The 15225-nt window shown below is 41.6% G+C and overlaps 1 protein-coding gene across 2 annotated transcripts in view; it reads right to left on the reverse strand.

Annotated features, from left to right (window-relative positions):
* The window catches only part of SERPINI1 (serpin family I member 1), a 122580-nt gene that overhangs the window by 36946 nt on the left and 70409 nt on the right, over nt 1-15225 (reverse strand). For both annotated transcript variants that reach the window (XM_054984158.1, XM_054984157.1), the window contains 2 exons: nt 11844-12111; nt 6278-6508 (listed from right to left, as the gene is read on the reverse strand). In XM_054984158.1, coding sequence (XP_054840133.1) covers nt 6278-6508; nt 11844-12093 — 481 coding nt within the window. In that variant the 5' untranslated portion in view covers nt 12094-12111. The remainder of the gene's footprint in view (nt 1-6277; nt 6509-11843; nt 12112-15225) is intronic.

The following is a 15225-nucleotide window of genomic DNA, read 5'->3' on the forward strand; positions in this document are numbered from 1 at the left end:
AGCCAGAACATTGGGCAGATGGTAGCAAGTGAGACCTGGGGCACAGGGAAAATGCATTCTATCTTCTTAAAGGCTGCAGTTGTCCAATTATAGCCATTTAGGAGCACTACTGAAATGACTGCTCTCTCCTATACCCAAGTGTGTAGAAGATGGGCATGCCATGGGCTGCTTTGACTTCCGCCTGTACTGGCAAGGGGATTACATGTATCCTAACACTTCTCAGCTTGAACAAATAGTTGCCCTCTTTGACAACTGAGAGCCCCTCCATCATGGTTCTTTCTTGGCACCTTTCAAGACCTGACTACTTCTTAGTCCCTCTGGCTTGCTCACAAGCAGGACACATGAACAGGCCTCTGTCCTCGTCACAGATGGCAGCCAAGCATAGGAGCAGACAACCCCCCCCCCCCACTTCCCACTGGGTTTCTCTTTTTTTGTCCTTTTCTTTCTTCTCTTTCATTTCTGGGAATTCTGGTGAAATGAAATGCTCCCTAACTGCCAAACAAGACTGCACACAACTCACTTGATACAACTTGGGACGGTGCTGGTGAGTATCTAACTGGGAATAGGTTGTAGAAGGTGATGCTACATAGGGAAGCAGAGACTAACAGTCATGTACAAAAGCTGGGTCTATCAGAATGGACCGTTGGGTAGTAATAGCTATAGATTTTCTAACCCCCCTCTCCCGGTGGAGTGATGCGGAGGCTTCTCTGGATGCTTCTCTGGCAGCATCATACACAAGCGGAAACGCTCGCTGCGTTCTGGAAGAGCAGGTACCTCTTTTTATTGACTGTAAATATTTCATACTACTTTATCCTGTGCTGAAGGCTATTTAAAGAAGCATTAGAACATAAAGTAAAGCCATAAAAACCAATCAAAATGTCACTTCCAACAATGCCAAGTATCATTTTGGCAGACAAATTCAGAAGTCTGTCTCAAAGGCCCATTGAAAGAGAAAAGTTATGTCATCTAAGGAACCTGAGAAGGAATGTCGCTTTCCATACTTCCTCCGGAAGAAGATTCCAAGAGGTAGAGGCCACCATCATAAAAGCCATCCTGTCTTGACATCATGAGGAGATCCCTGCAAGGCTTATTAGTTGATCTTAGCTGGCACATGGACTGATGAAGAGTGGGAAATGCCTGGCAGGCTTCCAGAATATTCTATACATGGCTGGCAGTAGAGCCTGGTACAAAGACAGCTGATGCCATTAATAGACATGGGTACGAACAGCAATACGAAGCAAAAAAAGCCACGAACACCCCGAACAGCTGTTCGAGAACAAGCTGTTTGTGAGGCCCCATTCTCAACAAACAGGTGGTCACTGCAAGCCTCATTCATTGCATTCACCCTCCGTTTGTCAAGCCAGACAGTCTGGCACCTGCAATCAATTCCCCTGGCAACAGAGGCATGGCCTGTCTGATCTTGGTCGGTACTCCTTCTGGCTTTCCTTCTGGCTTGTAAGTTACCCCTCAAAGTAGCTTCCAGGCAGCAGACAGTCCAGGTTTTGCCACTGTAAACAGAAAATGACAGGAAAGGGGGAGACCCATGGATCATGACTTTCCCAGGGTGCAATCTCTCTGAAACGTGGGGGGGGGGACTTCAGAGAACAGTGAGAACTATGTCCCCTGCAAATTTGGTGGGTATTGGACATTGGGAAGGTCAGTTGGTAACCTCTCAAAATAGCTGCCAGCAGACACTGCTGTTTTTGCCAGGACGGGTCCCTTTAAACTATCAGCTGGCAGGCGGCAGGGGGGAATCCCCCCTGCCGCCTACCAGCTGATAGTTTAAAGGGATCTTTAAAGGGCCAGGTAAATGGGTTTGAGGTAAGGGGGGCTAAGTGGGGGGGTTGGGTGGGAGTGGTTCCAGCCTCCACAAACAGCTAACAACAAACATGTTCAGGAACAGGTCATGTTCATCAATTTTCACTGTTCGTTGTTCGTGGATGGCAACAAACCACGAACAGCATGTTCAGGTTTTTTTCTGTTCGTGCCCATGTCTAGCAATGAATCCAAATCAAATCAGGTGTCCATTTAGCAGGCAGGCATGATACCTTTTGCACCTCCTCAGCTGAAAGCTGTCTTTGCCTAGCATAGTACAACAGTCAAGAGACTGAACTGTGAGCCAGGAAATTCCCAGTTCACATCTTGCCTCCACTTTTTCAGCATGTCCCCTTATGAGGATAATAATACCAATCTAATTTTACAGGGCTATACTAAGGTTTAGTGAGACAAATATATTTTAGTTCAATGAATCCAAGCAGGGATGTGAACCATCAACTATGCTACCCCCCTCTCCTCGCCCCCGGCCTCTCCATTCCTCACACAGGGAGCACAACTGAAGACTTCCCTACTTTTGGAAGTGCTCAATCTAATTCCATTTTGTAGTGCAGTCCAAATGTAAGCGCATCAACAAACTGGGCTTTCTTTCCCAAGTACCTGACAAAGTATCCAATAAAGTAAGCTTTGGCTCATGAAAGTTTATATCCTGGAAAATTTTGTTGATATTTAAGGTGTTACTGGACTCAAATTTTGCTTCCCTAGTACTGTAATTATAAACTGGGATTAAATTCTGCTGAGTGCATGATGTCAGAATGCAGGCTACCTCTCAATCTATTGAAAACACAAACACGAAAGCAGGTAAACACGACTCCAATGCTAACTTCTCTGCACGAGGACACCTTTAATGCAACAGCTCTAGTATAAAAAGACAACCCAAAAGAATTTGCAGTGCAATCCTGCACAGAGGTACACCCTTCTAAACCCCTTAACTTCAGTGAACTTAGAAGGGTGTAACTCTGCTTTGGATTGCACTGCTCTTCTATTGGAAGTCTCGCCTTTAAAAAAAAAGAAAATAGCACAATTAGACATAAAGCATGCAGATATTTCCTTACAGCCTCATGTTATAAGTCAATCTTATACCAATAATATTCTGCAGGGTTTAAGGATAATGTGAGCAATAAACGGTGTAAGCAGTTCAGCATTAGGCCCACTGACATTTGCTCAAGGAAGGGAAGAGACATCTTACATCTGTTCAAGTCATGAGAGGCTTGTTAGCCAAGTACAGCAGCTGCTGTGCCCACATTTCCAAATAAATCACTCTGCTCCGAACCACATTGTCTACTACCTGGCGTTGCCAACTGGGAATGGCTTGCTTTCAGCAGAACAATTTGGAGTTTGGAATCCTGCACAGACAGTGATGGATCGAGTAAATACACCAGATTTCATGGTTAGTTACAGATGGGTCCCAATGTTTTACTGGGCATAAAACAACAAGAAAGAGGTCCTCCTGATCCAATGGCTCTGCATATGCACCCTCCCCATCACTGTATCCCACTCTATTCTTGAGGGTCTCCCAACCCCGAGGAGCCACAAAGAGGAAGCTGCCAAGAGAAGAGCAAAAGATCCACTCCCCATAGCTATTTTATTTGTAGTTCATAATGGTACAATCTCAAGTGTTCTTTTCTTTCTCTTCTGCACACGCACATACACTCTGCATAGTAAATGCCTTTTGATGTACAGACACAGATCCAGAGAGAAGTTAATGGGATTTATGCAAGTACTTCACAACATTAAGAAGCCCAGGGAAGACAGCATCTAAATTTCCTTTTGTTGAGAGAGAGGCCCCTTGGAGCAGAGTCAAGGGCCTTGGCACCAGGAGACAATGAAAGCTAGTTTCTCACTTAAAGAAAAAAAACCCTCTCCCTTTTCTGTGTCGGAAATGTCTCTGATACCTTTCAGATCACATTTGCCGACCTTGATTATGAACAGAAGCGCTTGTTTTCAAATGGTGAACACCAAGTTAGATAAAAAAAACTTGCTTATGAGTTATACCTTCAACGATATCAATGGATCTGTCATAAAAGATCTTTATATATGTCATAAAACGTTTTTATATAAAATACATTGCTGACATCGTGCATCTGTAGACATAATTGTCTCGGAGGCCATCAACCAATTTAGAAATGTTAGGTTACTCATTTAAACATATTATTTAAATTTGTACAAATTAGCATGGTATTAAGAGCCAATTCAGATGTCGCTGCAGCTGACTAACCCCCCTCCCCCCATGAGATGTGGATCATGGCAACCTGGGGATAGTGAAATGGGCCTATATTCTAGTGAAATCAGTGGGGTAATTACCAGGTGTGTGCTCAAGTCCCACAGGGTTCAATGGGAATTAGATTATCTTAATGAAATCACTTTATTTCCCTCAGGCATCATCTCTACAGTACACATGGATAGGCTCTGATGGAGCCCCAAAGCTCCACATAAACCAAATCAATCAAACCGCTGGAGAAAATTCAGATCTAGCCAATCCTAGGCAATTTAATTGCCTAGTTGCTGCCTAAGGGCCAAGCTACAAGTGACGAATGACACTTGAATGGCAAGTGGATTGGGTGGAGGGCAAGTGAACAGGGAGAAATACACTTGCCGTTCAAGTGTCATTTGTCACTTGTAGCTTGGCCCTAATACACTCAAAGAGAGGCCAAGTAAATAGTCGAGCAGGAGCTGCTTCCACCTTGGAAATTATATTAGTACTGTTGAAAATCTGGTTTTAGATTGTTATAGTGTTTTAATGTTTTATGTAAAATTGTATGAAATTACGTTTTATTGTATTTTCAATGATATGATCTGCCCTGAGCTCGCCTGGTGGGATGGGCGGAATAGAAGTCTAATAATAAAAATAATAAATAAATCCTTGATTACTTGACAACCCGTGAGGTCCTTTCAGCTGTTATGATCCAATTTTGAACCATGACGAATTATGTCACTTAAAAAATAAAAATAAGTCAGTTAGTAGTTGTTCAACTGATGCAGCATAATGATAAAGAGAATAAGTTGTAATCCAGGATGTCCCTGGTTCAAATCTCACCTCTGCCACAAATTCTTAGGTGGCCCTAGTTAAGTGACTCTTGATCAGCCTCATCTCCCTCCTCCACAATATAGGAATAATAATCCTGGCTTACCTCATAGGGCTGTTGTAAAGATTACTGGGATAAGGCAAATTTATTTACGGAAATATTTATACCTCACCTTTTCTCTTTACTCAAAGGGGCTTAAAAGCAATAGTTAAAATCTTTCAAGTGAAACCAAAGGAATTTTTTTTAAAACCCTAAATAGTTGCCAAAATGAAGTGTTCTGAACACTGAAAACTCTGTCAAAATGCTAAGCACTGAAGACTACCATTAGCAGAATGGTTCTCTAATTTGCTGTTCTAAGAAATGCAACCTTAAAAAAATGGGGTGCATTGGTCACAGTTTCAAACTGCAGTGTTGTAGCAAAGAACATTTGCATTTCCATAAGAAATGTCACCAAAAACGTTTAAGGCCAGGGACAGATTGAGATGCTGAATTAGCCCAGACTGATTCTGCACACGTTGTATAATGCACTTTCAATGCACTTTATGGCTGCTTCCACACATGTTGGATAATCCACTTTCAATATGCTTTAGTGAACATTTGTAACTGCTTTTCCATGTGTGGAACAAAAAAATCCACTTCCAAAGGATTGCTAAAGTGCATTGAAGGTGCTTTATTCAACGTGTGTGGAAATGGCCTATCAATCGTTTGAGGTGGATTTTTTTGTTCCGCGCACAAAAAAATTCATTCCAAATGATCTATAAAGAGGATTGGAAATGCATTATCCAATATGTATGGAATCACTCTTGAGACAAGAGTTCTCTGTGGCAGTGGCAATTCTGCATGGATTTCTTGGCTTTGATTTGGCAGAAGAATGGAGGGAGCCAACCCAAGAGCCTTGGTTCATTGTTGCTGTCACTGGCTGGGTCTAAGCTGTGAACCTTTCCAGGACAGCATAACCCAGGCTTCTTGGGTTGGAGTTGGTGAGGGGCAGTGCAGGAAGGGGTGGCGGGTTAACCTAAACCTGTCGTCAATCACCACCAGACAGATCCAAGGTGAGCAGAACTTCTGGTTCTACTTCTCTTGCTAAGACTTGGTCTTATCCCGGCTGCCAAGAGCCCTCCAGGGGCATTTCCGGGTAAGCTAAGGGGCAAGTTCACCCCAGTCTAAGACGAAGATGTTATGCACATATTCAAGTCACTCAAATTTAAGAAAATGAAGCAACTTGATAGGATAAGGAAAACTTCAGCAAGGAGAAATTTGAAGACACTGAAGACTGTCAAGAATGGTGTGACTGTGCAGAAAAAGTCAGGGAAATGAAATTAAAAATAAAAGCCCCCTCCCGCCCCCAATAAGGCTTAGAATGGTATAAAATGACAGTGATTAACTGAAAAGAGTAATTTTAAAATACAAGAACATACTGTTTGTATGGTTCTCCACCCATCTATTGATTTGGCTGGCTACAGCTAGGTTTTGACTGAAATCTACATTTTCCACCTCAGCTTTAAAGTATTTTTTCATCAGCTGCAGAAATTTGTCACTGATGTGGTATCCGTCCTGTACATAAAGGGAATTGGCAAGCTTCATCACATACTGGCTGTCCTCAGCAGCTGCCATGTCAGAAAGGTCCTTAAGGAATGAAAATTCTTCACCTGAAATCAGAGAGAAAATACATCTGTCAGAGCAGGTAAACATATCAAGGGTTTAAAGTATGCCACTGTCTTCCCTGGAGAATATCATAGTGATAGTTTAGTTCTAAATAGAAAAGGTCACCGGGAAACATTTTATAAGTTGTATGACTCTTCTTCAGAGACCCGACTATAAAAAAAAAATTAGAAGCAACACCAGCCATTCAAAATTTCTCAGAGCTCTCACAAGCACTGAAAGCTTCATGTGAGCAGGAGCGTCTTCATTTTCAATGCGGAGAACGCTCCACTTCCTAAAATGCCCTCCGCGTATTGAACCCAGTGAGCAACCATTCTTCTCATGTTGCTCCATGGGGATATCTGATTATAGGTGCTGTGAACCTGTGGGGCATGTGTTCCACAGCTGAACTTCACACGTTCTGCTGTGTCAATCAGACATGAGATGACGGTCTGGCCTGCTCAGTTGGGCCCCAAACAACCCAAACAGGTTTGAAAGGGGTTTTCGTAAAACTGTACATGTGCGAAATTCTGCCCATCTAAACCAGATCAGCAACCATTAACTTTGCTAAGGACTACACAGACGAACGTGAAATGAGAATGATTTGAGTCCAGTAGCATCTTAAAGACCAACAAGTTTTCCAGGGTATAAGCTTTCAAGAGTCAAGCTTTCGAGAATATTGCTGGTCTTTAAGGTGCTATTGGACTTGACTCTTGCTCTTCTACTGTAAACCACTTGAATACCCACCTGAAGTTGGCAAGTTGTTTTAAAATCACATTTATATTATTTATGACCACCTATTTAAACCACTGCTTGCTAAATCGAGCAGTGGCATAGCAAAGGTGGGGAGGGGGAAGTAGGACCTTCAGGCTATAGGTGAACATGTGTATAAAATATCAGTTGTGTTTTATCATACTATTAGCGAGGAATAGTTGAAGCAATCTGCAGAATAGCCACAAATGAGTTAACAAACAAACAGGCCATTAAAAATAACTGGCTCCCTGTCTGTGACTGGTGAACAGAATGTGAGTCAAACTGACAGGTGTTTAAACATCCCTACATCTGATCAGTACAAATCAAATTTTTCCTACACAGAATATATTTATTACACTTACAGTAGAGAAATGTCTTTCCTAATGGCATGCTTCGGTTGACAATCAACTGTTTTTTCATAAACAGGCATTATCTGCCCATATGTTTCTGATTTTAATGGGAGGTTCCCAACCACTTTTGCTAAATATTTACACTGCTATACCAGCTGCTTAAAATTTGGGCTATTATTCTCAAGATTTCCATTGAGCGCCTTCAAAGATTCCTCTCCCCACCCCCAAAAAGCTGTACTAATGATGTTTACATAGGATTAGTGCATGCCACTTGCGTGGAAAAATAAATCTCAGCTTGTTGTAAACATTATTACATCTTATAAAATGCCAACAGCCTGTCACAATTTCTCTAAAATAAGGATGTTTATTTTTAATTCCTCCAGCTTCATACTGTTCTGCCACATTCGCCAAATGCTTTGGAGGTTTTAGCGGCAGTGTGAAAAAAAAAGCTTAGGTCCCACAGAGGAGTAGATAGCAAATTCAGTGGGAACCTCATGGCTCATGAGAGGGGTGCCTAGCAGCATCCCTTTCCTAAGAATTCATTAAAATTATCAAGTTGCATGTAGGAATGAGAAGGTTTCCACTGTTCTGTTCCATTTAGAGAGTGATCCCTTGTCACACTTCAGATTTGAACATAAAGATCTTCCATTGAAATTCAGAAACTTTCATGGACTAGAAGTTCAGAGGTGGAGAGGCAACAGTCCACTCTTGCTTCTCCATCCCTATTTTTACTTACTAGCCCCCCTGCTATCAGAGAAGATGCAGACACTGGTTGGGGGGGGGACTTCCAATCCAGACACAGAGAGTAGGTTCTCCAAGTTCCTAGAGCAAGTCTCAGGGCCCAACAGTGTGTTCTTCTCAGTTCTCAGAAGTGATCCAGGCAGAGGGAACCATTTCTGCCTCACTTCCCAAAGGCCTGCTGCTGAATTTTGATCCAGGTAGTTAGAGAATCAACTCTGAATGCCTAGTCTCAAAACTATTTATTTCTCATCTTGCCAGTCCTCCAAAAAGATCACAGTGACATACATTGTGCTCTCATCCTCAAGTTATATCACAACAATCCTATAAAATAGGCTTAACAGATGTGACTGTTCAAAGGTCGCCCAGAGAGCTTCATGTCTGATTGAGGATTTTAAGCTGGGTCATCCAGTAGTCTGATACTCTAACCATTACAGCACAGTGGCTCCACAGCAATTATCACAGAGTTGTCCTATGTTCACTTGTACAAGTGTGAACTGGGTGTAGAAAGAAGAGAGCAAGACCTCTTTCTTCTTCCCTAATACTAGATCTTGGGGGTATCCAATGAAATTGATGGGCAAACAAAAGGAAATACTTCTTTACTCAAAGAGCAAAGAATTTTATTTCATTGCCATAGGATGTGCCATTAGTTTAGTTGGCTTTAAAAGGGGATTAGAGAAGTCTATAGAAGATCATTCCATCAACGGCCATTGGCCATGAATATTGGACAAAACCTCAGAGTTGGGCAAACACTCTGAATACTGCTGCTGTGGGAAGGGGAAGTTTGGCCTCTATGCCCTGTTCGTAGGAATCCTGAAGGCATCTGGTTGGGTTCTACATAAAACAGGACAGACTATCAGTTTTGATCCAGCATAGCTGCTCTTATGATCTTATGTGAGCACCACATGTATATTTATCCACACAATCATAATCGTAGCAGTCATAAATGGAAAGGAATTTTTGTTTAAAAGGTAGAAAATTACTCTACAGATCATGTATGTGTGGCATTCTGGGGCGGGGGGGGGAGAGAGATTTCAGCACCATGGAGAGTTCCTTTCTGCAGAAAACATTTTATTTCGCCCAAGCTCATTCCTGGAAAGGAAAAGTAGGTTTAACTGAATGCACTGAGGATGCTTCCAAACTGGCTCCACTGTTCTGCATTCATTCAGACTCTACTCATCTATTAAAGGTTTTCATTACACCTGCATTATGATAAATGTTAACAAAAATATTGGGATGACCCACTTTTCCCTACAGAAGACCATCCCTTCAGGCACACGAGGTCTTATCGCCCTATTAAAATTTAACTAAAAATAGGTTGCCAGCCCTGTCCAGAAGGCTGCTGATGTACTAGCAGTCTATAAAGAACACTGAACATTTTCAAGGTCAAACATTCCAAAGGAGAAGCCACGTTATTTTCTTATAGAAACATGGCTTCGATTTTTACGAATTCCCCCATCCTGTGCCAGATCTTTGACTCCTCCTTGTCACACTTTTCCTGAGAGTCTGCTGCCCTCCAGAAGTAGGATTTGGAAGGGCATTTCCAGCTGCAGCGGAAAGGGGGATTTGTGGAAATCCCACTCAGCTGAAGGAAAATCATTCCAACCCAAAATCCAACCCAAAAACAATTGTGGCACCTTAAAGCATAATTAGATTTATTATGACTTGAACCACTGTGGACTAGTATTTCATCAAATGTAGGATGGCATAGAGAAAAAAAAATACTAAGCAATGGGATTTAAAAACAGTGAAATGCAGGATGTATATTATGTGATGTTATTTGCAATGTTCAAAGGCATACAGAAGAAACAAAATGACTATTTACAGCAGCCGGAATAGATGATATTACAGTCTTCCAAGTCTAGCTAAACTAATTTTACAGCTATAACGTAAGAGCAGCCTCTCTAAATTGAAATCTAAATGGATAATAGCAAATTCTCCAGTACATTTTAATTCAGCTATTCAATGCAGAAGTTATTCTTTGATGATCTTTTGTTGAATGAAGATGATACCATGAATGGGTCATTCTCCTGTGCATGAGCCATTGTTTTATATATCCCATCACATGCTAACAATGCCTAGAAACCAGTGGGAGAATATGTCAATCTCCCAGAATGCTTAGCAGCTGACTTGAGTCACCATTATTGAACAACAGAACTTCAGAAGGAGATTCCAGAATGAATAGCTTAATCTGATAACTGTTTAGGCCTTAGTAGACTTTAAAATGGATCCCTACCTTGACATAGCCAATGGCACAGTAACATTGAGACTAGACTACTGTAATCCACTCTACACAGGTCTCCCCCTCAAAGCTGACGTGGAGACTCCAGTTGCTGCAGAATACTGCAGCTCATTTACTGACTCAGGAGCTAGACAGAGCATGCATATCACTCCCATTCTGCAGTCACTCCATCAGCTTCCCATCAATTACTAGGCTCAGTTCAAGGTCAGGACTACCTCATTCAAAGCCCTTTATGGCCTCAGCTCATCATATCTGTGCAACCACCTCTCCTGCTATGTTCCATCTTGGCAGTTTCGTTCATCTGAACAGGGCCTTCTACAGATACCATCCTACAGCTGGGTAAAATCAACAACTGCCCACACATGTGCTTTCTCTGTGTTGGCCCCTAACTTATGGAATGGTTTGCCTGAGGAGGTCAGGAAAGCTCCCATTCTTCTGGCATTTCACAATCTATGCAAAACCGAATTAATCCGGAGGGTTTTCTACCCAGATTATATGGCTGTGTCATAACAAGTAGCTCAGAGAGATACCTTAGTAGAGATAGGAACTATATGCTATTCTGTTTGGTACTGCCTGCTGATGTAGACATGTGCCTACTAGAGAGTTTCCACGTTGCTAAACATGCCATGTAAATTAATTACACTTGGTTTAGAAAGATTTCATCTCTATACTCAGCTTTATGCTTGTTATTTAAATTTTCTGCTACCATACCCTATTGCATCTGTTTCCCTTAACGTCCTGTTGTTCATTATTGTACTTTGCTCAGTCGATTAGCTATCGATTATATTATATTTTCACTTGTACTATGTAATCCACCTGGGATCTCAATGAGAAAGGTAGACTACAAATAAATAAATTTTTTAAAACTTGAAAGGTTTAGGAGAGTATACCTCTGCTCAGGACAGGACTGTTAAGTAGGAAGCAGTAGTCCATGGAAATCATGTGATCACCCATTACCATACCTCTTTCTTTTCACTCTCTACATTTTTTCTCTTTAGGCCCACATATATACATCTGCCAAGGAGTGGTTGCAAACACCTGAAGTGGCCTCTGGTTCATAAAACTTTATGTGTTAACCTTTAAGTGACCGAAGACTCTTCCTGCTTCGTTGTTGACATTTTCATATATCCTTGGTAGTCTGAAGATGTAATCCTGCACACAGCTGCTTGAGAATAAGTGTGACTCACTTCCAAAGATGGACTATTTGGGGATTAAATAGTGTTATCAAAGAAACTATTGATTGACTGAAACACACATTACCATTTTTCAAGCCGTCGTATCCCATGGAGTGTCGGATTTCCTTCAAGGTGGAACTATGGGCTCCGAGTTCCACCATTCCCATGGCAATTGCAATCCCCAGCGGGGAGAATATAATGTTTTCATCTTCCCCTGTTGCTCTCAGCTGGTTGTAAATGTTCACCGAAAATTCGGCAATGGTTTCATCAGGAAAACTGGTGCTGAAGGCCTCACTTTGCAAAACGAACAGGGACAGCAGTCCGAGAAGGAACATGTCGCCAGAGATTCTGATCTACAAGGCAAGTTACAGAGACCGCAAATGAATCCTACATTGTACAGTTGGGATCATTAAACATTATTAAACCAATATTTGAAAAACAGGGGTATGTTTTAAAACACACAAACAAATGTAAAAATGATTAAAAACAACAAGCGTCAAATTAGAATAAATATATTAATATTATGATTTATTTATATACCACCATCAGTGTGCCGAGCAAAGCAGATGACAGATCCTTCTCTAGAGGAACGTTTTATTTAAAATTTGACACAAGGGAGGTAACAAAAGCAGGCAAAAGGGAGGAGGAGGCGGATAGAAGCGGGGGAGAACATATATATTTATACTAGTTTCATTCAGTTTAGCTTTGGCTGGGAAGGAGAGTTGTATTAAATGTTTTATGACAAAAGCTAATTTTTAGGTGGGTTTGAAGATGCATCTGATGAAGAGAGCTGTGGTTCTCAAAAGCTTATGCTACAATAAAGTTGGTTAGTCTTAAAGGTGCTACTGGACTCTTTACTATTTTGCTACTATAGACCAGCACGGCTAAATCCTCTGGATCTAGTGCTAGGGAAGAGGGGAATTTAATGTTTTCTTCCACACTGCTTTACAAATGGAAATTCTCCCCTCCTCACTGCTTTAGGTTTTGGTAGGGGAAAAAGACAGGCACCTGCTGTAGGAAGATATTTTTAGTATAGTCTTGATCCATATCAGATCCCCTCCAGGTACTTTATAAAGCAAATAAAGTATCTGGAGTTCCAGTCATGGAAGTCCAGCATTACAAATAGTTTGGTCCTTAGAGCTGACTGATTCACCCTCCAGACAAATCTGTGAACAAGCCCATTGGCTCTCCTTCAGGGGGCGTTTCTTTCTCCAAATCCTGTCAAAGAGAGGGCAAAGCTGTCTATTTCTGCCCCTTGGATCAACGGAGAGATGGACAGTAGCTAGAAAGGAAGAAAGAAAATGATCCAGAAGAAGAGTCTAAAGGTCAACTACGAAATTAAATTACTAGGAAACTGGTAAATCAGACCTCCAACATTTTTTTTTAAATGCTGAAACGCCCAATCTGGATCATTCAGGACTATTGTATGGGGGAAGTAAAAGTTTAACCGTTCCCCCATCTTCTCCAATGAAATCACCATATTAAAACCCAGTATTTATTCCCAGAAATAAACATACAAGCTTATAAATGTGTTGGCTGCAATTCTAAAGACACTTTCTTAGGAATAAGCCCTACTGAACAACATGGGACTTACTTCTGAATAGTTTTAGGCTTAGGATTGCTCCCGTAAGTATATATATTGGAAGAGAGGAGCAGGTACCTGGGGGCAAATAACTTCTCTTTTGGGGAGGGATTTACAATTATGAAAATGACATGAGGGGTGGTGAAGTCTGTAACTCTATTCCTAAAGTTGTTCCCCTCCCCCCACACCAGTAATGCATTCCATAGTTTAAAAATGGAAGTTCTTCACCACAGATCTTCATGTCACATTTGACACAAAGAGCTTCTATAGCACCTCCAGACTGGATTATCCCCTCTGTTTGACATCCCTAGATATCTATCTAGAAGGGTCTCAAATGCAGATACTGAAAACTATCACATTCTTTTGTCAGGGAGAATTTTGTTAGAAAAAAAAGACTGTTATGCAAGAAACATATAAATCTCTTCAGTGCCCCAGCCTGAAATGTGCCGTCCCAGAGTCTTGTTTGACCATGGCATGGTTCATTTGTGCCTGTTTAATAGGTCATTTGTGTTCCTCTTTGCAGTGACCTTCTGAGATAATAACACTTAACATTTAGATGGTGTCTCTTATTAGCATACTGCTCTGCAAACATTATCCAATTAACTGTGGTGACAGCTCAGAGTGGTGCATAATTAAATATTATTAAGCCCATTTTATAGATGAAGAAACACAGAGTAAATAGGCCGTTTTGTGTGTTTTGGCAACAAACGGAAGGCCGATTTCACATTTTTGAAATATAACATTTCAGACTGCAGGTGGGAGAAAGGCCTAATTGAAAGCTTCCTGCAAAAACAGTGCCCGTCAAATACAGAACTACTGTATTAAGAAGAGAGCCAGGTTAGAAACCGTCCCTCCAATATCTTGCTTTCTGGATAGGGAGAGGGTTTCTTTTTAAATAGAAGAATATCTTAGAATTTGAGACTGCTCTTGTATTCCAAATAGAGTTGCCAACTTCCAGGTAGTGAATGGAGATCTCCTGGAATTACAACTGACCTCCATGCTGCAGAGATTATTTTCCCTGGAGAAAATGGCTGCTTTGGAGGGTGGACTCTATGGCATTATATCCCACTGAGGTCCCTAACTCTCCAAACCCTGCCATCCCCAGAGTAAATCTCCAGAAATGTCCCCACTTGGAAGTGGCAACCCTAATTCCAAAGCTGTGTAGTTTAGGAACAGACTTACAATCCAACTGCTAAGGACCAAGCAAGATGCAACAAGAAGATACCAGGAAGCACATCAGAAATCCCTTTTTTAGGCTTAAAAGACCCGTGGAGGGCATAGTTTGGATCAGGGCCCAGCATGGGAGGGTTTTACAACCCTTTCCTCCCCGTGTCATTTCCCTGATTGCCACCACAACCAAGTAGTTGGTATTGACCTCACAGGGTTAGAGAGACCTCCCGGCTTCTCCCTAGGTTGCCTGCTGGCCGTTGAGAAAAATGTTTTTAAAAGCAGCATCATGCTAGCATTTCTAACCAATACCAGGAAATGATGTCACATCACTGACATGAAATCAATGCAACACTCAAAGATTCAGGGAAAACCCATAGAGTTTTGTCTGAATCCTAGAGCATCACATTGATGGCATACTCGTGATGTGGTATTCACCAGAAGTGACTTTGCACCATTGGCTCAACATCATTTCCCACCATCCCTGCTCCCTGCCTCTCCTGCTGTCTGCAAATGGCTGGCAACCTACTTGTGGTTCAGGTTTTATAGACATAAATAGATTAGGTGTCTGGGAGCTTAGCATTTGTTCAGAAGAAAGAGGGTTCATTGAGGGGAGTTTCTCATGAAGAAACACAGAGTATAAAATGGTCATATTTATGCTGAACTGAGAGCTATTATTTGATAACCATTAAAACTTTCGCTTCAGACACTCCTCAAG

Source organism: Eublepharis macularius, chromosome 6 (genome assembly GCF_028583425.1).
Source record: "Eublepharis macularius isolate TG4126 chromosome 6, MPM_Emac_v1.0, whole genome shotgun sequence".
Classification (NCBI taxonomy): Eukaryota; Metazoa; Chordata; class Lepidosauria; order Squamata; family Eublepharidae; genus Eublepharis; species Eublepharis macularius.